The sequence below is a fragment of the Hippocampus bargibanti genome, linkage group LG15, assembly GCF_051943395.1.
Source record: "Hippocampus bargibanti isolate YZ-2025 linkage group LG15, ASM5194339v1, whole genome shotgun sequence".
Taxonomy (NCBI): Eukaryota; Metazoa; Chordata; class Actinopteri; order Syngnathiformes; family Syngnathidae; genus Hippocampus; species Hippocampus bargibanti.
Window position 1 is genome coordinate 653,724 of NC_142748.1, and position 27,324 is coordinate 681,047.

A 27,324-nucleotide genomic window follows, 5' to 3' on the forward strand; every position below is an offset into this window, starting at 1 on the left:
AAATTACATGCAAACAGGGTCGGATATATCGATAGTCCCGGTTATATCGATATTTTTTCGGACTCCCTTGAATATCGATATAACGAGACTTTACTGTATATATATATACACTTACTTACAGAGAAGACCTGAGAAATTTAGTTGCCGCCCTTTTTGCCAGTGCTTCTTTGACCACATCTTCATGAATTACAGTGTACGACATTCACATTTCAAAGACCTGTGCATGACTGAAACTCAAGCGAGCTCAATTTAATTTTCCAGAAAAAGCACCAATAAAATATCATTTACAAAAAAACAAAACATTTATACACCATCTGGCAGTGAATGAGTCGAAAAGAAAAAAATAAAGGTACAGCTGGATACTTTGATTTCCTGTCATCTGCCCGTTTACCTACACAAATAATAGTAGAAAACTATTCCAAAAGCTTATTCCAATCTCGAGTTGCCTCCATGAGATGTCTCTGGACATGTCCAACCCAATGTTCTTGACTATGAAAAACCCGACCGCAGAACCAGCAGTCAAACACCGCAGTCTTAGGTGGACTTCCCGAACGCGGTTCCACCACTTCATACTTTTTTTTGGTCTTTTTCCGAAGTTTCAGTTTGAGGAGGAAGCGCTCTCGGACTAAACTGCGAATCGCTCTCGGGCTCTGTACTTCAGTCAAGAGTTCCCCGAGCTCGGCGAGCGCTTCCACCGTTTTCTGCGACAGTGACACCTTAGCAACGGCGCCTCTGTGCCGATTGATGACCTTCATGATATTGGCAACTTCGGGAATATCAGCATCCGGGTGATTGAGTACCACGACAGGTTGGTATCGATGTGGGCATTTGATTCGCTGGAGACAACTATGTGGGGCGAGTCTCAATGTTCTTGCCACTTTTTTCGTCGTGGGACTCCATAACACAGTGGTGTCTTTGTCTTTTTCAGTCTGTACTTTGTTTGCGAGCTTTCGGGGTTTATACGCGACGGTCGGAAGTTCGTCAAACAATACTTTCCTGCGTAGTTTTCTTTGACTCGGAGGTCGGATGGGTCTTGGGGCGAGTCGATGTTTATATGCTTCGCTGAGTTTGATCTTTGGCTTCAAATGAGGTGTCGAGTCTCCGACGTCGCTTTGTGTCGGTTTCCGCCTGGTTATTTTAAGGTGCGCGTTTGTTTTGCTCGAAGACATCAGAAAACACTGAGTTGGCGGTGAAGTGGACAAAAATAACGGCTGACAACTCGAGGACGACGAGCCGTTTTTAAGCAGACCCGTCGAAGGACTGACAATTTTAAGCACGACTTTATTACCTCTTTTTTCCTTACCGTCTAAGGATTGCGCCGCGGTTTTTAAAACGAGATTATTCAGTAGCACATTGGACTTAGTTGGTGAAATATAGCGTAGCAAAAACGTTTGGCGACCGGTCTGTGAAGCGCTTGGTTTATCAGCGGAACTCATCGGCACGGCAACAACGGGTCTGCCGTTTAGTGGGAGTTTTGCGCTAGCTAGCTTAGCGTTGTTTTGCGTTTGAACAAATGGAAGTGATCTAGGAAAGAAGTAACACTTGGGTTGGGTTTTACCGATTTTGTCTGACGGGTTATTAGTTGATGCGCTAGATAGAAGAACTGGACGGTTTAGTTTCGGGCTATTGATCAGGAAATGATGCGGTGAAGCGCCGACGGCGCTTGATAAAGAAGAAAAAATATTCGAGATATTATCAACAGTCGCTACTTCTGGTTTTCCGATATTTTTATCTTTGAGAAGAACCGTGGGATCGCTTGAGGTTTCGAAATCCGACTTCATGTACGAGACGTTAATTTGAGGGTTCGCGCAATGAGTAATTAGCTTAAAACTCGGCGCGGGTTTAGCTTGCGTCGACACGTCCGGCGTTTTCTCATTTGTTGTTTTTAAATATTCAACATTTGAATATAAAGATTCCGTTCTTTCCTTTTGGAGTTGCTGTGTAATGATTTCATCCGAGTGCTGTTCGACAAAACTACCCAAATCCGATGATGTCGTTTTTTTCTCCGATGGACAGATGGGAATGAGGTCCTCCTCGATTTTTATTATATTAAAATCTTTCAGTACCGACTCTGGATTTTCATCATCGCTATCTGGATAATCGCTCTCCTCGAAAGCTTCTGAAGATTCGGGGAATGTGATACGAACATGAGACATGGTGCTATTCGTTTCTGCGCCTGTTCGAAATTCCGACATTCCGTCGTTTTGTTGACACGTTGTGGGCGACGACGCAAAAGCTTCCTTGGAATAATTGTGAAAATCAAAGACTTTATGGTTGAAAGAACTTTGTGCGGGTGTTGTGTTTTCTTCAAATACAGCAGATGAGGTCTCTTGTGAAGGATCCGAATTTGTTAAATGTTTATGACAATGACGGTTACCGTTAAAACGTCGAATCCCGATGTTTGGGCTTTCTGGACTATCTGAAGGACTTGGAGAAAACCGGTTAGCATTTTCAGTCGCGTTATGAAAATCGGTTTCTTTTTCGGTGAACCTAATCGTCTCATCTTGCGCTTCACGATCGTGAACATTATTTTTGCAGGTTGCCTTGTGAGAAACATTTAAGGGGTCATCAGTTAGCACGTCAGTCGTAAAATGAGACTTTTCAGTTCCGATTTTTGAGACCATCTCACATTTTTCCGCGTCGGATTCGCTCGCTAAGTGATTCGTTTCGGAACATGTAGGATTTTGCCCTTCCATCGAATTTCTCTCCATAGTTGAAGTTGAGAAGCCGTTTATAGAATGACTCCCTTCCCCTAGAAAATCGTCACTACGATGAGGAGACTCCAGACTGTAAATCGATGTTTCTTCCTCTTCGATCTTGATTTTTACCGCTACGATATCTTCCGTTTGGATGCAACATTCGCTTCCCGGAGAAGCGGCTAAGGAATGCGATACGCAGATCTTGCTAGCAGCAGCCGAGTCCCCGTTTTCGATAGCGACTTCACTTTTTAAGAATGAAGACCTGGTACTAGGAGAGTCTAAATCTTCTCCAGATGAACTGTCGCTGGGGCAAACCGTCTGTGCTACTGGTATGACTTTGAGAACCAGATGTTTTTTCCCGTCCACCATTTTGAATCCCATGACTTTAGTGGTACAGTTTGGCGGAAGGGAGATTTTGTTTTTCACCATGAGAACTTTCAGTGCACTGGAATTCGTTGGCGAACTATCGTTTTGCAGCAACATTACCGGCGAGGATTGTTCCGCGGTTATGGAGTTCCGATTCACCTGGTCCTTTTTTGAAGGTGTCCCGTTGTCAGGAGTTTGCTGGACTTCCTCCGAAGACATCTCCGATTTCATCTTTCCATTTTGGTTTGGTAAGATCGCAGACGTACCAAATGTTTTAGGTAACTTTTGTCTTTCGTGGGGCTCGGAAACATTTTTCTGGACTGCCGGAGAGGATTTTTTTGGAGCAGCTGCATTTTCCGACGTCTTCCGCTTGTTGCTCCTGTGAGCGCCGACCGTGTGTCTTTTCAGCTGATTGCTGGTGCTTGCGCAGTAGCCGCAGATTTGACAAATTAAAGGCGACGAAATCCCGTGCGCCTTGAGATGCTTTTGATGCTCCGCTTCGTTCAAGCTGACGTGTCGACATTTGGAACATTTCCAGGGACTCTCGTTATGATGATGAATGTGTTGGACAAACGTCCCGGCGTCCACGGTCGTAAATTCGCACCAGTCGCAGTGAAACTTTCCGTTCCGACTGTGACACATGATATAATGTCTCGTCAGCAAGAGCAAAGAATATTGAATCCCGTCACGGCAGAGCTCGCAGGTGACCAAAGTGTTTTTGTGCTCGATCCGGTGACGTTGAAGAGCCGTGAATTCGTTTGTGAAAAAGCCACACAATTCGCAAGGGTACGTGGGTAAAATCCCTTTGTGGGCCCCTCGGAAATGTTTCAGGAGATCATTGGGACTGTACGTGTAATCGTCTTTACATACCGAGCAGCCGAAGCTGAGGATGTTTCCGGAGAAAATGGCCCCTTGTTGAATTTTACAACTGGCTCTCTTGGTGGTGGTGGAACGGTGTTGCTTTCCTTGGTTGCCTTGACTACGGCGTGTTCTTTCTTTCAAAGGCGGAGGAGGGTCTTTTACATCCTCTGGACATGACACGTTGTAATTCAAGGCGGAATGAGAAGCTACTTTAAGGTCTTCATCCATAGCTGTAAATCTAGGAGAGGGAGAAAGGAAAAAGGTCAAGTATATATCACTGGTGTAATCATCATAATTTCCATCACTTGTAAGACACGCTTGTACAAAATCCTTGAGAAAATTATTGAATTGCTGCCCCTGGGGAATGATTATTTCAATATTTAGCATTCATGTTCAATATGCCAACCTTCTGACTTTTTAGAACCCGAGAAAAAAATGCATTTTGAATAAGAACTTATGGGTACTCAACACTAACTGGTTTTTAAATATTTTTTCAAAAGCTGACCATATAAGCTGGCTAGCTGTTGCCTACCTGGCTATCTATTAGCTATTTATTTGCTATCCATTAGCTAGCTTACTATCTATTTGAGTTACCTCAGGATTCAGTGAACGGTGGCGCATGTGGCTGCTGCTGCTCACCCACAGAAAAACTTTATCCTGTGACTGTAAAGTGACCTTGAGAGTTTTGAAATGCGCTTATAAATTAAATGTATTATTAATATTAGCATGATGGCTTGTCGAAGCAACGTAGCGTTCACACGTTTATTTTCTACACCAGCGCCATGTTAATCAATATGCGCATTTTTATCATATATCCTGACGAGGCAAGTATCAACCACGGATAATTTCCTGAGAACAATCTGACATAAGTTATATCTGCAAGCTGATTGGCAGCATTGGTTATCAATCAAAAATATACTCTGGGTCATTGCAGCTAAATTCATCTGATTGATTTAATTCGGATATTAGCTTGGGTTACTTGTTCATTTTGATCACTCAACATTAAATGTAAACATCAGGGAGATACAACCACATATTTTTTCTTTATTTCCCCCCTGGAAGCCAACCTGCGCATGCCGAGATCTCAGAAATTACTTGACCAATTTTCAAAAGAAAGCTATTGTTGGAAAGTGAATTCAATAGGGGGATTCTAAATATACACGTGGTTTAAATCACTTAACCTCTTGACCCTTACTTGGGCTTGAAATTTGAGACCAAGCGACCCTGAGATTAAATGTTCCTTAAATTCAATCAATTCCAAGCAACTGTGGGCAAATTTAATCAGTGCACGTCCATAACGAATGCTTTGTTCATTAAAAGAGTGTCAACATGTGCCATTGGGGTGACGAGCTGTTTAGTGGTCACTTTGTTTTGCTGTTTTGACTTCAAAATGGCGCCGCGAGAGTGGCTGCCTTTACAGCAGCTCCTGTATTTTGTTTTTGTACTTCTTCCTTTCATCACTTTGCTGCTGTAAAATGTAGATTTCTCCACTGCGACACTAATAAATGCTAATCCAAGGCCCTGCGATTGGCAAGCGACCAGTTCGGGGTGTAGCCCTCCTGCTGTTCGAAGACAGCTGGGATTGGCAAGTAAACAATACTGTCACAGGGATGGCAGAATCACATTTGCTTCACACTACGCCAACATCATGGTGCATTTCTTGGTTCTTGAGAGTTTTGAAAGGTGCTTATAAATGATAGGTATTATTATAATAATAATAATTATTATTAGTAGTAGTAGTAATTATTTATTATTATTATTAGCATGTTATCAAGTTACAAGGTGCAAGAAAGGGTTGATCATTTTGCTTCCATGATAAGATTTTAAAGAAAGATAGAAGCTAAAATCGAATTTACAATCGGCATTTCCACGCAAGCGCGGGGAGAACATGCAAATAGCACACAGGGAGGCCGGAGCTGGAATTGAACCCGGTCCCTCTGCACCGTGAAGTCCATATGTGAACCACTTGACTACCGGGCAGCCCATTTACATCAATAGTTAACCAATAAACTAATTATTTCACGGGAGGGATTAATTCATAAAAATGAGCATTTACAAATGTTTCGACTGAAGGTACTTCAATATGAATTAACTTCAATATCGATATGTTTGCGGACAACCTTAGGCGGGCAGCGGATGACAAACTCCACTGGGAGAATCTTTGATGACGAGGACTTGGTACACCCTGAGTACCTGCAAAAAAAAAAAAAAACAAATGTATTTTTACAGTGCTCTTCATGACTGTCCTCAAATGATCCGGATTTTGTGATGTTATTTGAAAATAATGACAACTGCAATGTAGATACAGTGGTACCCTGACCCTTTCCTGCACCCTGTAACCTGATTACATGTCAAGTTGTCCATTGTCGTGACCACAAAATTCATTGGATGCTCATCACTTCTCAATTTTTTATCCCCACCATGTGGGAATTTGTATCAATAAAGTTTTATCTTTAAAGTGCAACACCAATGCTGGCAGTTCCAAAATGGTAGCAGTTTTTTTTACGACGATACTAGTGCAGCGTGTTCTACCGGAAACAAATTCCTTGGAGGACAATGACATCACGTGCGTATTATCAGCTGAGCTTGTAACTTTCCTGGCATGAACACTGACAAACCATTTTGAATACTGTATTACACCGTTACAATTTGATATCGCAACAAAGACTGACAGCGTATAGAACATCTACCGAATGGAGTGCTGACTATAGTTTAAATTCCTTTTTTGAAAGTTATGCCAGTTGATTGACTATTCATCGTCAAGCCCTCTTGAAAACATTATATTTTGACTCCAAATTGAGCACATTTGACAATAAATTTGAATGTCACTTCAAATTGTGAATTGTTTAATTATTTTCGTTGGAAGTGAATAATCGTCTGAGCAATGTTGATGCCCTCTGAGGTGGACAATATTCTGATAACCATTACGACAGTGAAGACACACATGCATACATGCACGAGGATGCACAGGAGGGAAAAAAACAGCCTTTGCACCCAAAATTACCCCAAGTGCTTGTAACTGTGGCACAAAACTGAACGGCATTCAACATACAAAACTACTGTGTTGGGGTTTCCTTGCTCATTTTATTTTTAATTGAACATTTTATTGAGGGCCTTTCATATTGATATTGATTGTGCGTTGACCGTGATAATTATTGAATACTGATTTTTTGCCTAGCCTACGTTGTTACATATTATTCTGCTTGGAAACTGGCATTTTAAAGCCCATGAAGTGATTGGGAGCAAAGAAAACTAAATACACAAACATTCACATTGTTCTAGCATTGGATGAACGTTCATTTAGGGTAGCTGATGATTACAATTTCTTGAGTGCAAAAAAAAATGCAGTGTTTCTTATTTGATATTGCTTTGGTGTATTTTTGAAACATTTCGATTTCTTGCAGTACGGTGACAACCATGATCATTTGGACTCCGATATTCTTGATATAGGTAACCCAAGAAGGTTGACTCCCCGAATAATTTGGCATACATTATGGGACACGAGGAAAAACTTGAATGTCCCTCAATATGGTTTGGCTCAGTTACAAAAGCATCTCAACACTGACTGACACAAACACACATTAAACGGGCAAACTAAAACGGCCTTTAAACCACGATATGATCTAAATCCGTTGACTTTGCTGAGTGACTATCGAACAAGTTTAACAAGAGATGGGGGGCGGAGGAGGGGGTCTGCATCAGTAGAATTAAAAAGCTGCACACGGAAGAGAATATTACATGACACCACTGCTATAATGACTGGGATGTTTGTCTAAAATTCTGGCCATCAAAAATACATGAAACCCGGAGTTCATTAATGAGTTAGTAACCATGTAAATAAAGCCACCACCCACGCGAAGCTGTACAAAGTTACGACAAATCAAAATGTTCTTACTATTAACTTGATGGAACTTCAGGCTCGGTCCCGTTGACACGGAACATAATAAAACACGGCGACGCCGGGAAAAAACACACAGCGGCAATATTTGCCGTCCTTTTCAGCCCTGTTTGGAACCACAGAGACGGCGGCCATGACAGTCCATCCGGGTACTTTCGTTGATGCTCTTGACGCTCAAGTTAGAAGCGGATGGATATGTCTTGTCAAAAACCAAACTAGTGCTTATAAACGTGTTTTTACTGGTGAAAACTACTGTTAAAACTTTCTCACTGAAGTCGATCAAATCCCCTCGACAAGTCATTAAACACGATGTATCGGCGTTAACGTGGCATGCGGTCTACGTCACTGTCGAGCTCGTGTGTAGTGTTTAGGGTGGAAGGAGAAGCAATGGCGGATGTACGCCGTTAACCTTTGATTTCGCCATGGCCGATTCACAATTGTCACCCTTGTTTATTTATTTATTTTTGACTGTTGCGAAATTAAATTCCTCAATTTTTCTTTGCCTGTAGGTTTCTAGGTTTGGATTCATTGCTTTCCCCCCCCTGCTGTTACAGTCTATACTTGGACTGCATTACACTTCGACCAGCACGAACACTACGTCACTGAGACATGGCGGCCATTTTTTAAAACAACGTCATCATCCTTGTTTGAGATTTATGCCTATTATCGATTGCCGAATATTGACTCTTTCGATTTTTTTTTTGCATCAGTACTTGTGTAAATTCAAAGACTGCAAAAAATAACATTGTACTGAGAAAGAAAGATAGACACTGTAGATAGAGAGAAAGAGAGAGAGACACACACACACACACACACACACACACACACACACACACACACACAAATTAAGAATTAACCAACATGCCTGTACCTCAACCTGAATGTTTTGGGATGACTGTGGAATAACTGGAAATGGTGGCTGCTACTCCTGGGGACAAATCGATATGCTGCACGTAATTATACAAACCCAACTCTATTGGGGGTGGGTCATTGCGTTGAACATGAAAAAGAAAATCAAATGATTTGCAAATCATTCATTCATTTATTCATTCATTCATTTTCAGATCCACTTACCCTCACAAGGGCCGCCAGCGGTACTGGAACCAATCCAAGCACACCCTGAGCCAGTTGCAAGTTCTAATAGGAATCTATGTATTAGCCTGCCATGCACGTCTTTGGAATGTGGGAAAAATCCACACAAGCATGGGGAGGACATACAAATTCCATTTTTTTATAACACACTCCCCCAAAAAAGCTGTTAAAAGATCATGTATCCCGCAGTGTTACATAACATTTTCTTAATAGAAACAAGATTCGAGAATGGGTTGGGAATGCATTTCATTTCTAAGCGCCTTTCAAAACTTTCAAGGTCACTTTACAGAAACATGATAATTTTTTTTGCGGGTGAGCAGTAGCAGCCACACGCGCCAGCGTTCACTCAACCCTAAAGTAACTCAAATAGATAGAAAGCTAGATAGCTAATAGACGGTAGTTCTGTATCCCCCCCCCCCTCTGGTTGTTTCTCATCAATTGTTTAATTACATAGAGATTACAAACCCACTTGCTTCTTATTTTCATAAAGGTTGTCATATTGATTGTTCATTCGGGTGAGATGAGGTTTATAAGCAATTACCGGTCTGATCAGTCTTTTAAATAATGATAATATGATCCGGCTAATGTTTGCTGAGGTTGTCTCCAAAACGTTTCGTTTCTTTCAGACAGGCGTTCATTCTTGCAGTAGTCTGACGAGCAAAATTTAGGAAACTATCTTGAATAAAGTACTTGAGTCGACATACGGCTAGCGCTAGCCGCTAGCCAGATGAGTGACATCCACTTTTTCCCTTGATTTCCAAAAAGCTTTTGACACGTCGTCATCCTCTTCTAGTGTGTCTCCAGCAGGTGGCAGACGAGGGTCTTTCCGTCCGTGTGCACACCCGCTGCCAAATGTCATTAGCCATGAATTACACGACTGACCAATGGTTTTGCATTTGTCTGATTATTTTGCATTTGTTGCTGCTCTTTTTTTTGTCGTCATTGTCGTTCCCTTCGTTCAGTGTAAGCATTGCCTTTGTTTGGTTATTTATTCTTGCTTATCTCATTTACAACAGATTCTTTTATGACAGACGGTGGCGTTTTCGGTGGTTCAATTACCTGACATGTTTCACCTTCATCACGGATGTTGTTGTGACGCGCCTTTTTCAGCTGTTGTTTTAGCACTATATAAATCAATATGTATTGGTTTGTATTGTATTGTAATTATTTCATTGACTTTCTGTTAATGGATTGCCTTTTTTTCCAGGTTTTTGTTGACCAGCTATTTCTGTTCATACTTTGTTTTTATTCTTGTGAGTAAATGTTTTGTTGCAGTTTTGTTTGACGTTTACATTTGGGAGATCTGAAACCTCACGTATTTGGTGAGAATCTTCAATTCTTCAACATAATCAATCACATGATAGAAATCCACCTGCCCCAAAAGACATAATTGTTAATCACAGACACATTCACATAATCACAGACTGGCACATAGTGGGGTGACTTGGGTAAACATCAATAAATGACTCTTTACCACTCACTTGGATTATTATTTTTCTACTGCACAATATGTACATCGTATTGTCACTTTGAACAGCGGTGATTCCCAACAACACAATTATACGCTTAGAGTTAAAAAGGCACCTTCTCTTTTGTTGACTTCCAAAATGATTGGTATTGCCCCGCTTTCCTAGAAAATCTCGTCTATCGTGTCATCAAGTTCATCGGTCCAAGTGGGAAAAAAAAAATCAATCCTGGGAGATTTTCCCTGACCCGGTCTTGCATCATTCATCAAAAACAAAATCCGGCGAGTCAGATTTTCATTCCAAGCTTGGCTTTCTGTGGAATAAACACATTGCACCGACCGGCATCCAATTTATTGATCTAGAGTTGATTGGAGATGGAATCCTTCAAATCAAGGCCAAAACAAATTATCTTTGAATGAATGAAGGGGTATATGATGGAAAATTCACTTTTTAATAGTCTGCAGTGTCTGCCCAAACATCACATTTCTAACTACACGATTAAGGAGCATATGACCCCTCACATACTTGATCTACTTAAGTTCATTTCATATTTTTCAAATGGATCTCTATGGAGATCACATGGTCCCATGAAAACACTTCCATCTGGAAATTGCCACCATCGTTATTATACTTATACTTTTTAAAATCGCATTCTCTGGATAGTTTTATCTCTTTTTATAATTTTAGCTGTGATTTGATTTATTTCCTGGTTTTATGATTGTAAAGTGTCCTTGAGAGCTTTGAAAAAAAAAAAAATAATAATTATTATTATTATTATATAACATTATATAATATAAAATATTATGTAATATTAAATAATAATAATAATTATTATTATTAATCAATCATTATTCATAATTATTCATCATCATCATATAGTAACTACAATAACAACAACAATAACAATAGCAATAGCAACAATAGCAACAATAGCAATAATAGCAATTATAGCAATAATAGCAATAACAATAATAACAATAACAATAATAACACTCATAACAATTTTAAATATATATAATACAAACATTTATCATTGTCATTATCATTATGATGATGATGATTATCATCATCATGATTATCATCAACATTATTATTATTATTATTATTATTGCTATTATTTTGATTAATATTATTAATATTGTTATTATTCTACTTGGTTGGGACCAAACACTATTATTATATAAATAGGTATTACTGTTCCCAGATGTGTCTTACATGCACTCTATAACATGATAAGCTATCCGCTGTAGTAAGCACCATTCCTGAAAGGGTTAAAACCCTTCACAAATGTTATTCCATTATTTCATTAAATTAAAAAAGAGAGAGAATGACACATTGATAAAACAGCAGGTGCTTGAAAGAAAATGAAAAAGAAGTCTACTTACAATCCCTGTGGCATGTTTGGGTTTGACACTGTAGGATGAACGCTCCTTTGCTTGTCGGAAACATTCCTCTGCCACTTTGAGCCTAAAATATTGAGACGTATAAAAAAAAAAACCCAACATCTCCAAACTGTTGAAGCAAATTGGCGTTTTCGTGTTTATTATGTTTGCTAACGTCATTCTAAGTGCCTTGCATGCATGTTAGCAGATTGGACAATCAAGCTGACTTTGACTTTTGACTAATCTCCGTGATATCTTTCCAATTGTTTACAGCAATTTACAATTTTCCATCATATTTACCTGTCCTTTATAATTAATTTGTTTTCCTTCTTCCACAGGTCCTTAAAGTCAGAGGAAAACTCATACCAGATGGAGAAAATGGTATTTGGCGAAACCTCCTTCTCCCCTGCTTTTGCTTTCACCGAGTAGAATGTCGTGAGTTGGAGGAACCTATCAAAACAACACACATTTTATGACGTGGAACAGTTAACGAGAAAATGTCGATCTCATAACGTTGGTTCCCGCATATATATCAAATACGTATATCTATTTTTTTAATCTATAATTACAAATATTGTAATTACTATTCACCACCACTGTTTTGACAGCAGAATATTTGTAATCTCCTTAATACACAGTTTGGGTATTTAGTCATGGTGTCACGTATAACCTCGAAAATTTTAACTATTTCATCTTGCACTGAAAATATTGACCCTTTCACCTCTGGATTGTCAGAATTTGTTTTTGAGATGATGAAAGAAAAGGTGGTTTATTCTTATACCGATTTGTCTGTGTTTGGTGTTTAATGTATTTTTTTCATTATAGATTAAATATGTATCTGTATGTAGTTGTGACATATATTTTCATATAACACATGTATGTCTAAATTTCATACATACACTATGCAGTTGACATTTTTATTTTACTATGCTTATTATTATTTTACTATGCTTAGAAAATGTAATATGTGATTGTGGTTATTTATAAATATAAAATTACATATATTTTGTACTATATAAATGAATATATATATAGTGCATTATTTTTTTAATGATTACAATATGTGAAAAGGGGCAATCATTTGTATATTTTGCAATATATTACAATAATAACAATATATATATAATAAATGAATTTAGAATAGAAAATATATGGGGAAATGACATTGAGAAAATATATTACTATATATATTTTTTTATCTCTTGTTTCTATTTATAATTATATTTTATTTATGATTGTATCTTTTTTTTCTATGCTTGTCTGTGACTGTAAAGTGTCCTTGAGAGCTTGGAAAGGCGCTCGAAAATAAAATGGAATGTATTATTATTATTATTATTATTATTATTATTATTTAGTCCAATATATTACAGTTCTGTATTGGAAAATATCGTTTTGTTTCATAAGGGTATTCATCCAGCCAGTCATTTTGATGGTTAATATGACTCATTTCTCCGTGGTGTCAAATTGAACCACTTCAAAGAAAAAAAAATCTTTCAAAAAAGAGATTTCTTATTTTGTTGCGATTTTGATGATTGAACTTCAATAAAAAAAAAAACAAAAAAAAAAACAATACTTACAGTTTGTGTGTGCTGCTCAGATGAGTTTCCAATGCTTCAAGCTCATGTTGCGCTATGGAAGAAAATTGCATAACATTTATTGTGAATAATAATAATAATAATAATAATAATAATAATGCATTCCATTTGTAAGCGCCTTTCAAAAGTCTCAAGGTCACTTTACTGGATCAGTTTTTCTGTAGGTGAGCAGCGGCAGTCACACGTGCCAGCGTTCACTCAACCCGGAATAACTCAAATAGATCAAAATCTAGCTAGATAGCTCTTCGATAGCTAATTATCAAATATGATATACTGTAACACATGACTCGATATGTCTGTGTAAGCTCTCAGTCGTACAGGAGTGGTCCATCGATGAAAAGGTTTTTTTCAGGCGTCATCTGTACTTCTTTGAAGGTGTCTGACATTTCGCTCCTCATCCGGAAAGCTTCGTCAGCGGACAAACGTTGTGCTGGTAGCTCCGGGACTATATATATCCCTAATGGACAGCGGTGGTAGTGCCAGACCAAGGCTCTGATAGGTCCTTGTGCCAGTCACCTGCTCTGATAGGTATAAGGCTTGGGGGTACCGGCAAATTTTAGTTTGCTGACAAAGCTTTTCGGATGAGGAGCGAAACGTCTGACACCTTCAAAGAAGTACAGATGACATTATAATTAATCATAATGGCTATTGTCTATTATCCATCCGACCAAGCAATCTGGGGACTGTAGTTTATGTAGATAATTTGAGTCAGCTTTGAAATATCATCAAAGGTTAAAAACATCTGCTCTTAATACCTTCAAAAATAAAATCACTCATCTTGTCCTTGAAAGGCTGTAGGTTATCTTCAATGGAAGCTTTGCACACTCGTTCCACCTCTGAGGTACATGCTAGGAGGGAAAAATATGATAAAAGTTGGAAGATTTTTAGAAAATAATACACCACGTTGTAAAGCCAAATTGTAAAATACAAGTTGACAGTACATCGAAGGTCTTTTCTAAGTCGAGTCAAGTCTTTCTGAAAGTCTTCGAATTTCATCTGGGATGACTGGAACAACTCATGAGGCTCGGGGAGAGGATACGCACAAGTGTCTTTTCCAGCATCCTGCGGGGACACGTCGAAAGGAACAGGCAAAGGACATTAATTAAAGGACAACCGACAACATTTTTGGGGTTTCCTAAATGACATCAGAAAAACCTTTTATTGTATCTAAAATACGCAAAACATGCAGGCAGGCTGATGTTTTTAGTCAAATGCAAAACAACAATAAAAATCAGTTCAAGTGTCCCAAAATTACTTCAAAAAGACCCCAGAAATGGCGAGTTTCAGAAGGTCCCGCCCCCTCGTTCGTGACGTCACGCCAGGACGTCTTGCCTCGCTCTAGAATCAAAACAATGCCTTCCGATTTGGAGAAGATGCTTTCTTGTCACTCATCCACTTATGAATATGATTCAAATAGTTCTGAAGAGGAAAGCATACATGTTTGCAATCGATTGAAGAAGTCCGTCTGGACTTCAATGTAGCGTCCTAGAAAATGCACAAGATAGTAAATAATAGTAGTTTTAGTGCAACACACAACGATTCACCATCACATTATTTATGTGTTTTCCTTCTAATTTCGTTTTCAGACCAAACAAAGTACCCAAAAATGCAACGTGTGTCACTTTCTCGGTCCGGGGCGTTCCCTCCGTGACGTCACGTCAGACATCGGCATCGACTCGAAAACAAGACTTCCTGAATATTCAGCGCCAGTCAGTCTTAAAAGGTCAAATCTAGCTTTAATATGCCGTGGAATCTTTGTCAAATACGCTCAGTAGAAGTCATTTGAAGTTTTGTCCAGAACTTGTCCAGAGGTGTCGGTTGTCCTTTAAACAACATCATCATGAAGCAGGTCTAAATTATGGCATCGGTTTTGACCGCGGTGCAGCCAGAGCGAGTGATTCTACGTGATATAATAGCATATGTTTCTACTTCTTTCTTTCCTTTCCTCACTTTGCCGCTGTGAAATATATATTTCTCCATTGCGAGATCCAATCAAATACTGACAACAAATTGCGTTGTGCGAAGTGTAAAATCTCACCTCATCAAAATTCCTCAAGTAGTATGCAACTATGTAACACAGAAGACTTTTCATGTTGTCCTGTATGTGGAGAAGAATAACAAAACAGACAGTAATCAGGTACTTTGTGTATTTTTTTTATTTATGCATACTCATAACCCGTGGTGGACCGTCAGGGCTTGCAAAGCCTTCTCTGCTGGCCTAAAAATATCTAAGACTGATATGTGAATATATCACAGACTGATGTTAATTATATTTTCTCCATTGAATTTTTCTTCAAACCTCTAAAGATGGAGGACACTGATTTGCTGTGGCAACCCCGTCAAGGGATAAAAAAGCCCAAAGGAAAAGAAGAGGAGATTCTAAATTGTGTTTCCGCTTCCTTTCATTGCTTTTCCCCTGTTGTGCTGCTTCCAGGTGTGTGTTTTTTTTCTTCGTATTTAAGCATTTAACCAAACACATTTTCATCCATTGTTTGTTAGCAGGGTTAGAAATCTACCTGGACGCCTTCACAATCAGTTCTGCAGGCCCGTAGCATAATGTAAGTGTCGATAAAACCGTTGTTTTAACCAATCATTTCGAGTTGGTGACGTGAAGGCCTGCTAGCAAGCCTTCATACAACTCACAAGCTATTTCCTGGCTAATGGTACCCTCTAGTGGACACTTTTTATATGAGCTACAGTCACAACTATATAGTCATAAAATAGTTAAAATTAACGGTTGGATTGATTGAGAAGTGGCACTACTGAAGGCCCAGGTGGATGGCCGCTGCTCCTAACATCTAATACTAATACTAGTCAGGGTGTAGATATTTTTGTTTCTACTCACACTGCTCTTGACATCTTTGAGTTTGGGAAGGATGTCGAGACTAAATCCATCAGCTTGGCCTCTTGTGCGGTTTCCTCCATTCATGAAGTTGCCAAAAGCCAGCACCAGACCGAGGATCTGCTTCACCTTTTCGCCGTCTTGTAACAACTATGCCAGGAAGGACAGCAGCTTTCTCGTCATTCATATTTGATAGCATTTTTAGATTATCCCGGGAAGATGGTCTTATCTGACTTCACAGATCAGAAAGGATTTCCCCATAAACATACACAAGATGGGCACACGGATTGCATTTGTTACATTTTCACTGGTGCACGCAGCACTTCATCGCTACAATTTGTGTCAGAAAGTCATGCTTATCAGACGCTAATATTAGCTTTGAAGTCATGCGCAGAGATGGAACTCTGCGTGTGGCCGATATTATGTAAATTAAAAAAACAAATGTTTTGTTTTAACTCATTCACTGCCATTTCCAATTCATTCAGGAATTGAAAAGCACGACGTGGAGCGCCATTCCCGAATTTTATTTTATTTTTTTGTTTTTCGGGGGTGCCGATAAAGCGCTGGTCAGACCTCTAGCGATATTTTTTCCTTTCCACAAGGGACCAGCATTTGCCTTTTGTCCATGTTAGCGCTTTGCTATAATAATAAGAAGAAGAATAAGAAGAATAAGAATAAGAAGAAGAATAAGAAGAAGAAGAATAATAATAAGAAGAAGATTAAGAATAAGAATTCATTTCTAAGCGCCTTTAAAAACTCTCAAGGTCACTTTATAGTCACAGGATAAGTTTTTCTGTGGGTGAGTAGTGGCAGCCACACACGCCAGCGTTCACACAACCCAGAAGTAACTCAAATAGAAGGAAAGTTAGCTAGCTAATAGATAGCCAATAGATAGCTAGATAACTATACAGCTATATAACTAACAGGAAGTAGCTCAAATTGATGGAAAGCTAGCTAGGTAATAGATAGCTGGTGGTAAACGGCTGAGAAGGTTTCTTCAGCCGTCATCTGTACTTCTTTGAAGGTGTCGGACGTTTTGCTTCTTATCCAAGAGGCTTCGTCAGTTAAGTAAAATTTTGCTGGATAACTTCTTTTACTCCTCTTTCAACCCATCTATTTACTCAGCGCTACATAAATCAATATGTATGCATTGTATTGTATCTTCTTACAGCCGCCCCCATTTCAAGCGCAGATAACTCCAGAACCATATAACTTACGAATTAACTATTTTTTTTCCGATGAAACATGAGTTTTCTTACGGCCTAAAACTCAATATTCTGTGGGTCCTGCAATTTTTTTGGTGAAAATGACAAAAACCCTGACACTGGAGTGGATACATTTTTGCACATCGTATGGCACTTAAGTCGTTTTTGCATTGCAACATTCCGAAAAGCCTCGCTGACAGACAGATGGCTTCACAAGATATTTCGGTAGATGTAGCGCATGTACAATTTCCCACAGGTTGAATATCTCCTCAATAGTGATGCAATGATTCTAATTGTGTTGTTAGAAGGAGGCAGATAAATTCACCTTGCACACACTCAGCAGCGTATCCAGTTTCCTCATCAAAGAGGACATGCACTCCGAAAAGCTGGACTGGAAGAGGATACAAAAGACTCGACCTGAAAAGCTGGGGATCTGAGAGAGCTGGTACAGAAACCTGGAACAACAACAAAAAGCCCTTTGAATGTTATTGTACATTTTAAGACTCAACTATCGTTATGATGGCATCAACTCACTGTTCAGGTTTGTCCAATGCTTTTGCATTTTCCTTGTCTTTAGTGGATTTAATGTGTTTTTCAATCTTCTCCAGTTCCTCTGGCAACGCCCTCTGCGGAATACACATATGGATATCTTCGCCAAATGTCATTTTGCACCATGCATTTCACACTGAACTTAGCAATATTCGACGCCCGATTGGTGGACAAACAGTTGGTCGGCCGTAGGGATAGAAAACAGGATTCATATGCTCTATTTATGTAACTTACGTTTTCATAAAGAGCCTGAATGGTCTCTAGGTCAACGATGGTGTTGTCCAGGTTCAAGATGGCTGCAGTAAATGAAAGACAAAATGTGTTGAAACATGCAAGAATCAAGACAAGAGTGTGGAAAATCTGACTGGACCCTACGCACCCTGGTCACCACCTTTTCCAGTTATCCCCCTCAGGCAGGCGCTACCGATCCATGTGCACCAGACATTTAAACAGCTTCTTCCCTCTAGCCATTAACTCTCTAAACAGTAACCCCAATAGAACTGCATACTACTACTACTACTAATAATAATAATAATAGATAGCTAATAGCTAGCTAGATAGTCAGCTAGATAGCACATAGACAGCCAGCTCGATAGCTAATAGCTAGATAGATAGCCAGCCAACCAGATAGTCAGCTAGATAGCACATAGACAGCCAGCTCGATAGCTAATAGCTAGATAGCCAGCCAACCAGATAGCCAGCTAGGTAGACAGCTAGCTAGGTTGATAGCTAGCCAACTAGATAGCAAATAGAGAGCCACCTAGCTAGCTCAATAGCTAATAGCTAGATAGCAAATAGAGAACTAGATAGCCAGCTCGATACCTAATAGCTCGATAGATAGCTAGCCAACTAGATAGCAAATAGAGAGCGAGCTAGCTCAATAGCAAATAGAGCTAGCTAGCTCAATAGCTAAGAGCGTAAGTAAGTGAGTCGGCGTGCGTTTTCAACCTCCTTCGGAGTTCCAAAGAAAACCGTATCCCATTGAGCGTTTATTTATGTAGATTAAAATAAAACAAGATTGAACACCTTGATTAAAAAACAATACAATACGATGCACAGTCATGGAATGGGCTCTTTTTAAAGCCAATAAAATGTTCCGACTGTTCTACAGACTTGGTCAATAAAGTTGATTCCGAAAGCCAAACAAAGTCACCATGTTGGATGTCTTTCATATCGAGGTGTAGCGAGGACATCAGGATTCCAACAGCCTGAGAGCGTTTGTTGCTTAGGAGCTTGACTACCTGAGAGAAGCGCCAGAGATTCATTTAGAGGCTTTCATCAGTGACAACATTTGGTGGATTTTTTGGGGGTATTCTGAAACTCAAAATACTACATGGCATTCATGGAGACATTTTACGACAACAACAAAAAAAAAACATCTTAACTCATTCACTGCCATTTCTGAATGTTATTGGGGATTTGAAAAGCATGATGTGGAGCGCCATTCCCTAGTTTTGGCTTTTCTTCATTCAGTCAGTCAAAAAGCCAAGTACGAGTACGAGTACAAGTACAAGTACAAGTACAAGTACAAGTACAGGACAATGTAAACATATACTTACCTGTTTGGCTTTGGACTTAGTGATTGTATCAGAGAGCGGCTGCTTTTTCTCCTTGACGGCCGTTTTGGAGAACAACTCTACAAACTCCTTAAAGTCCACATCGGGCTCCTCGATTGTCTCCCACACCGACGCTGACAATATTTCCCTAAATGGAAAAGAGAAGAAGATCCTTGTTTTTTGTTTGAAAGCACAACGTCACATTGCTTTTAATACGGCGGCATCTCCTATGTACTTTTTAGTGTGCAACTGGATTCTGGTCCAATACAATGGCTTCATCGGTCTGGGAGGCTCCACCACTGCTTTCCGGGGTTTCTTCTCTTGGGCGAGGCTCAGCGTGTATAGCCCCAAAGGCAGAGGAGGAGGTAAGGATCCCAAAGCTGGAGGTATGTAGATCGTACCTGGCGGAGGAGGAGGAGGAGGAGGAGGCCCACAAGAATGGGGCACGTTGGCACCGGGCCCACCTGGCAGTGGTGGAGGTGGAGGTGGAGGTGGAGCAAGACCGCCAGGGAGAGGAGGAGGTGGGGGTGGAGCTGATTGACCGGGGAGAGGAGGCGGAGGTGGTGGAGGCGGTGGTCCACCAGGGAGAGGTGGAGGAGGTGGCGGTAGAGTCGGACCACCAGGAAGAGGAGGAGGTGGTGGTGGAGGTGGTGGAGGTGGTGGGGCATGTCCACCTGGGAGAGGAGGTGGAGGTGGTATCACAGGAACTGCGAGAGGAAGAGACGTGGGCAGGGGTTGCTGCTGACATGAACATTGGCTAAAGGGAGGTTGCAGTGAAGTAGCGACTCCGCTTGGCTCACTGTAAGACACTTTCAACTTAAAAGTGTCGTCCGTCGGCGACGTTTGCACCGATTTGGCCTCCAGGCAGCGCAGAAAGTGCTCGGCTTCAGTCTGAAAGTGAGCATCGGACACGTCCGTCCCGTCGCAGTCTTTGGCTCTTTTGACGTCTCTGTCCGGCGGAGGAGGCTGGCGCTCCAGTTCGGCAATTTTACTCCTGAGATCTTCGATGGTTTGCTCCAGTTGTTGGATGACATTGACATGTTTTTCCTTTAGTTTCACTGTTTTCAGCAAAATTTCTTCCTGAAAATCGGGCAAGGGTGGGGTGAAATGATATGCAAAAATCATATTAGATATAGACTATTGCGAAGGCCGTCCGCTATAATCGACCTGTAACTGTTTATTCCACGTGGGGTGAAAAAAATTGTATTAGTCTCCAGTCATTACAATGAAATTGTGAAGAACACATTGAGCGAGAATCAAAGTGAAGGCTACGAAACCAATATCTTGTGTGATTTACCTGACACGTTTGGCTCTCGTTGGGTTGCTGCCGCAAACCCAAGACGCCGGGCTGATATTCTAATGAGATGGCAAAAGAATCCTTTGTCACAAGTCAGGACAGGCGCCAATCACAATCAAATGTGAAATTCAAACCCAACAAAATAAAACAAATCACAAAATAAACAAACAAACCCCCAAAAATTATAAATAAATCAAGAAATAGATAGATGAATCCATCAATCAAAAACAAAAAAAACCACACACCCATAAATAAACACACGTAAAAATAAATATAAATAAATACATATCTAAACAACTAAATACTGTATAAACAAACAAACACATACTGTAAATACAAATCATCCAAATAAAAGCAAATAAATACATAAATAAATGACAAAAATGATGAATTAATAACTAAAAGGACAAATAAACAAAAGGATAAATAAATATATAAAAGGAGAAAGAAATAAATAAATACATAAATAAATAACACATAAATAAAAAACACCAAATAAATAAACAAACAAATAAGTACAGTAAAGTCTCGTTATATCGATATCGGATATATCGATAGTCCCGGTTATATCGATATTTTTTCCGACTCCCTTGAATATCGATATAACGAGACTTTACTGTAGATACAATGCAATGCAATAAAATACAAGACAATAAATAAACACACATAAAGATAAATAAATAAATAAATGATTCGTGAATAAATAAACACCCAAAAACACGAATGAACAAACAAACAAATAAATAAATAAATGAACACCCAAATAAATAAATAAATGATTCGTGAATAAATAAACACCCAAAAACACGAATAAACAAACAAACAAATAAATACATGAACACCCAAATAAATAAATAAATACATAAAGACTAAGCATCAATAAATATGACATAAATAAACACCCAAATACAAAAGTAAATAACTAAATCCTATACTGTACTGGCTACTACAGTGGACAACTTGACATGTTATTACAGTTTATCATCATTCATGCGTACATACAGTATTCTTAATAGAATTGCATATTAAACTACATCCCAATATTCTTTTTGACAATCAAACATGACATATGGTGTATGGAGGTGTCCTGACCCGGATCTGTGGTTTTGACTCCAGTCTTGTCTCCGTGAGACTGGGAGTCTTTCAGATAACCCGGTTGCTTCCCCTCAAGAGGATGAAGGGAAATGCTGGGTTGGTTAACAGCGGCCCACGTATACAGCTGCTCGTGCTGTGGAAACATTTTTGTTCAGTTTATTTTTAAACACTTCATACACCTCATTTAGGCATCACCGGCAGGGCATCGTATCCTATCTAAGTACAACTATGCCAATGTACTTGTTTGACATAAAATCCACCGGTGCGGGAACATACATAGAACTTGGGTGATCCGGTAGAGTCGATATGTGCAGGGTTAGCCCCGAGACGTTGTCTGAAGCAGTCTGTGAAAGGCAGAAGAAGACCCATTTCTAATATTCTGGAGCAAAGCCTTTCAGCTTCCTCCGGCTCTTCCTGTTGCTGTTGATGAAATAGTTTTTCCAGGAGAGTTCGACCTGGATGTTGACAAAATCAGTCAATTACAAATCAATTAATTGCCTGTTAAGACATAACACTTCATGACATTATTAGCTCCTTTGGAACCTTCATTTGGAACATGTTTGAAGTTACTTCTACTGAGCGTATTTTACAAAGATTCCACCGCATCTAGCTCTATTTTACCTTTTAAGACTCTCCCTGAATATTCAGATAGTCTTGTTTTTGAGTTGGTGACGATTCCTGTCGTGACGTCACGTCAGGAACGCCCCTGACCGAGAAAGCGACACACAATGTATTTTGGGTACTTTGTGTTGATGACGAAATTAGAAGGAAAAAAAACATAAATAACGCAATGGTGAATCGTTGTGTGTTGCACCAAGACTACTATTTGATAGTAGTTGACACAAAATTCCCAGCAGACAAATCAGCCCATCTCCAAAGGAGCTTGGGCGCCATTTTGTGCATTTTCTGGGCGCTACATTGGAGTCCAGACGCCTCAAAATGAGACGGAAGGACTTCTTTAATCGATTGCAAACATATATGCTTTCCGATTCAGAACTATTTGAATCATATTCATAACTGGATGAGTAACAAGAACGCATCTTCTCCCAATCTGAAGCCATTGTTTTGATTCTAGAGCAAGGCAAGACGTCTGGGTGTGACATCATGAACAAGGGGGCGGGACCTTCTGAAACTCGCCATTTCTGGGGTCATTTTGAAGTCGTTTTGGGTTAGTTTTGAAGTAGTTTTGAACGTTTTTCTGATGTCAGTTAGGTAACAAAAAATGGTGTCAGTTGTCCTTTAAGGACTCACCTGTAAAGACATCTTGGAAGCTGCATGCGGCAATTTGTCCACAAGAAGATCTCCTTGCTGGACAAAGGGGTTGGCTTCCTCCCCCTCTGTACACGTAGGCGTCTGAATCCCCAGACTCGCCGTGGTTGAGCTTACAGATCATTTTTCTCTCGAGCTCTTCTGTCCAGTCGGCTGAGCGACTCAAGGGACCGGCATCGCTTCGGGAATCTTTTCTCAGGACTTGCTGATTACCAGTCATCATCCTGTGAGCAGAAACTTCCAATGTGTTTGATTGATAGTGACCGCGATCATAAGAAAGCTAGGGAAACACTAAGCACTTTAATTACATCACTAACTCTTGCGAAAAGTATTCCGGAAGTCATTTCTGTTTTTTTTTTTTTTAATCAATATTCGAATTGTCAATCAATAGTGTTTTTATCCAAAATTACACATTTCGAACTAAGAGTCGCCGCTTGGAAATGAATCGGATTTATAATGGGAACAGAAGTAAGCCAATAATGTATTTTTTTTAATCATCAATGAATGCTAAAGCGTCATGGTGACTGAAACTTAGCTTGTAGCTGACACGGTCCTATTTTTAGCATGACGTATGACTTGGATCTTATTTTCAAATGTGAAACTAAAGGTATGCCTCATATGTCTGTGTAAGCTCTCGGTCGTACAGGAGTGGTCCATCGATGAAAAGGTTTCTTCAGACGTCATCTGTACTTCTTTGAAGGGGTCGGACGTTTCGCTTCTCATCTGAGAAGCTACGTCAGTTGTCCAGAGGTGGCGGTACCCAAAAACAGAGGTCGGGCACCGCCACCTCTGGACAATAGGGATGTGTCTATAGGGCTAGGGCTACCAGAAAATTTTAGTTTTCTGACGAAACTTCTCGGATGATAAGCGAAACATCCGACACCTTCAAAGAAGTACAGATGACGGCTGAAGAAACCTTTTCATCGTGTGTCTCATATCAACATTCATTTTGACAATTGTGACCTCGAACCATTCAGTGATAAGACCCCGATGTAAAACTTGACCCAAGTTACCTTTGGAAATGATGATGAACTCTTCTTGGCGACATGGGGCTAAGGGATGGAGACAGAGCCGGGGAATGTCCTGGTGAGCTTAGTTGTCTGGTGGTGGTCTTGATGTATGAAGGGAAAACGGGAGGGTACGGTTTCACCGCCGGGTTGGAGGGCGAAGCGGCCTGGTTGGATCTGTGGATGTGTTTGGCTAACGTGGGGCTCCCTTGGGATGGTGTCAAGCAAACACTGCTTCTCCTGGAGGAGGACGTATTGGTAGCAGCAGAAGGAGGAGAGATGCGGTTTCCCTCTGAGACAATACTGAAGCAGTCTTCGAGTGACTCCGCAACTTCTTCACACATGTTCCCCGAAATAATTGCTACCATGGCAACGCTGCTTTTTCTGTCGTCGTCTTCAAGCGGTGGAGGGGTCAGAGCTTCATCCCCGCTAGGCTCGTGCGGCTCCTCAATCTGTTTTTCACCTCCTGCTTCCCGCTCCCGGGTGTGTGTACCGTCTGATGTGAAATTGGGGAAGTTGCTTCTGGTTGGCATAGTAACAGCTTGGACTGTAACGCCTTTGTCCAGAGTGTGGGGTGGTGGGAATCGCTGCGTCCAGGCCTGCTGGTCTTTTGTAACTTCTGGACCACTCGCTAGGTGCTTTCTCGCCTTCTCCTCCTTTCCATTGAGCTCTTGGATCCGGTCCATTTCCTTCTCTCCGTTTTCCCTCCCATCTCTAAGAGACATGACGTGTACCGGTAATCCTTGTGGTTTCTCAGTCTGCTCATCCAACATGGTTCCGACCTCCAGGAAAGACAGCGCGTCTGATCCAAGCTCTAATTCCGGCGTCAGCTCGAGTGTTTCAAGAGGGGGTAATTTCCCAACTCCGTTACTTTGTAGTCTTTTTGGCTCTGGACCCTGCCGGACTCTGGTTTCACCCTGTACCTGGGATCCACCAACTGCTTCAAGCCCCTCACATTGCTGATGGAGCTTGATCGCGAGTTGGATGTCTGCAAGCAAATCGTCATGATCGGCCGTTGAATGGAAGCTGTAAATGTCCGTGTCGGATCCAGAACTCCCTCCTTGGGGTCTTCCATCCTGGGCGGGCGAGGCAGCTTTGGCCGTTTCTGTTTCCGCCGCATCCCCTGCCCGCTGTTTACATTCGCGTCCACTTTCTTGTTTGTTTTTGGTTTCCAGGAAGCTGGGAGCTTCGGTATCCGATTGCCCGAGCTCATCTGCAGATAGATCAGGGGTTTTCCAATTAGCTGCCTCGCCACGTTGCAAAGCGTCTTCGCTCGAGTATGCATCTTTACCTTTGTGATGAGGCTTCCTTTTGCGAATTGAAAAAACAGACGACTTGGATTCACATTTGTTTTTCTTTTTTCCTGGAGCGCTGCCATGTGATCTTCCTCCTCCTCCTCTAGCATTGCTTGTCCCTTTACTTTCATTCTTACCGTGATGTTTCTTTCCACCCCGCCTTGTCACATCCCCTCCTCCTTCGCTCCATCCCTCTTCAAATGAAGGGTGCTGGCCACCATTACTGGATGCCGCTGCAGATTTTTTTGGTCTGGCTTCCTGGTTGCCCATGTTGGCTGAGATGGTCACAAGGTAGAGGTCCTCTCTCTGGTGATATATTCCCGAGGGCAGGCACAAGCAAAAGCAGTCACTGGAGAATGAAAAGCTACCCGGGGATTGTCATGATGGATCAAGAAATCTTTGTTGTCGGGTGATTCCGACAAGATTCACACTCGCTTCTGGTTGCCGTGGCTGTACGTTGATGCCGATTCAGGAGAGACGGCGCTATAGACCACCCCCGCCTCATCCCCTCCGGTTGTCTTTATTTCCCCTTTCAGACGTACCCTCCCCCCCTCCTACTCTCCATCTGTGATGACAAAGCACCGCATGCTCGCCGCATCTCCGTCAGCATGCAAAATATGACCTGCAAATAGGATGTCAAGAGCAGAAAGTCGTAACCAATACAAGGAAGAATTATCAGTGGCTGGGGGAGAGTGACAAAAGACTCATTCACTCCCACTGCAGTGAGAGTTCCTCACTACATTACCCATGATTCTCATTTTGCTGTTCACATTAACCAATGTGGAAACTGGATGGGCTTGTATTTAAAGTGTCCTCCCATACAATCAATCAATCAATAAATAAATAATAAATAAACACATAAATACATAGCCATACCACACCACAAAATACTAAATAATAAATATCTATACCACAAATTACTAAATAAATAGCCATACCACAAAATACGAAATAAATAAATACATGAATAAATAAATAAATAGCCATACCACAAAATACAAACTAAATGGGATACTTTACATATGTCACAGTGAGCAAGTAGTGAGCACGTTGGCCACACAGCGGAGAGGTGCAAGGTTTGATTCATCTGTGGAGTTTGCAAGTTCTGCCACACCTCGGTGGGTTTTTCCCCGGGCACTCCAGTTACATCCCATATTTCAAAAAACATGCATGGTAAGTCATTCAAAATTGTCTGAATGTGTTATTGGGAGTGTAAACGGGTGTTTGCTGATCATGCCCTGTGATTAGCTGACCATTTTTCATCACATTTTTGCTTGGAATTACAAAAGAAGAATTTAATATAATGGCTTAATGTTAGCAGCGAACTCAACTCACTTCATAAAACTATGGCAGATAGTGAACAATTGTTCAAAAAAAGAAGGGTCAAACTGTTCATTGCTAATCCCCGTGGAAATTTACTGTCAAACTCAAACAAAAAGACAACCATATTGCTTTACTTTACAGTCGGTGTAGCTTAACGCTAACTGACAATTCAATAAGCCGTAGGTGGGGTTAAGGAATAACAACAACATTGCAACGTTCAATCCTTTCAGCAAGACATATATGAACACATCAGGTGGAGCCACACATGTAGACATACAATAACACCGTGAAGGGTTTTGCAGCATTATGGAAAGTTCTTAAAAAACTAAAAACATGTAATGAGTGTTTCAAATTGCGAACCCAAAAAGTCCATAACAATTGAATGCACAACACAAAAAAAAAAAATCTGAATGATCTCCACTGTTCTCACAATGTTTCTTAGGTATACAATTACAGTAGGTGTGGTTTGAATGGATCGTGATGCCATTTGATTCGTAACGCTATTTTGGGAGAATTTCACATCATTT

General features: G+C 40.5%; 2 protein-coding genes across 4 annotated transcripts; both read right to left on the minus strand.

Moving 5' to 3' along the window:
• Nucleotides 1-234: 234 nt before the first annotated feature.
• On the minus strand, nucleotides 235-8,105 carry LOC148887036 (zinc finger protein 518A). The gene is made up of 3 exons (XM_089014688.1): nucleotides 7,822-8,105; nucleotides 6,047-6,119; nucleotides 235-4,164 (listed from the first exon to the last, which is right to left on the minus strand). The coding sequence occupies exon 3, from the start codon at nucleotides 4,152-4,154 to the stop codon at nucleotides 414-416; it is 3,741 nt and encodes a 1,246-aa protein (XP_088870814.1). The 5' UTR covers nucleotides 4,155-4,164; nucleotides 6,047-6,119; nucleotides 7,822-8,105; the 3' UTR covers nucleotides 235-413.
• A 657-nt stretch (nucleotides 8,106-8,762) lies between these two features.
• Nucleotides 8,763-26,171, minus strand: fmn2b (formin 2b). Of its 3 annotated transcripts, XM_089015847.1 has the most exons (20): nucleotides 25,471-26,171; nucleotides 24,186-25,392; nucleotides 23,155-23,396; nucleotides 22,180-22,358; nucleotides 21,901-22,036; nucleotides 20,809-20,867; nucleotides 19,747-20,591; nucleotides 19,515-19,659; nucleotides 19,109-19,196; nucleotides 18,190-18,251; nucleotides 17,941-18,032; nucleotides 17,732-17,861; nucleotides 16,205-16,351; nucleotides 15,398-15,457; nucleotides 14,301-14,421; nucleotides 14,115-14,207; nucleotides 13,342-13,393; nucleotides 12,065-12,214; nucleotides 11,768-11,849; nucleotides 8,763-10,695 (listed from the first exon to the last, which is right to left on the minus strand). In XM_089015847.1, exons 1-20 carry the CDS (start codon nucleotides 25,742-25,744, stop codon nucleotides 10,669-10,671), a joined length of 4,191 nt encoding a protein of 1,396 aa, XP_088871973.1. In that variant the 5' UTR covers nucleotides 25,745-26,171; the 3' UTR covers nucleotides 8,763-10,668. The 3 variants fall into 3 exon arrangements, with proteins under 3 accessions (XP_088871973.1, XP_088871974.1, XP_088871972.1); XM_089015848.1 differs by having other exon boundaries at nucleotides 22,180-22,247; nucleotides 24,186-26,171; XM_089015846.1 differs by having other exon boundaries at nucleotides 8,764-10,695; nucleotides 24,186-26,170.
• Between the last annotated feature and the right edge of the window lie 1,153 nt (nucleotides 26,172-27,324).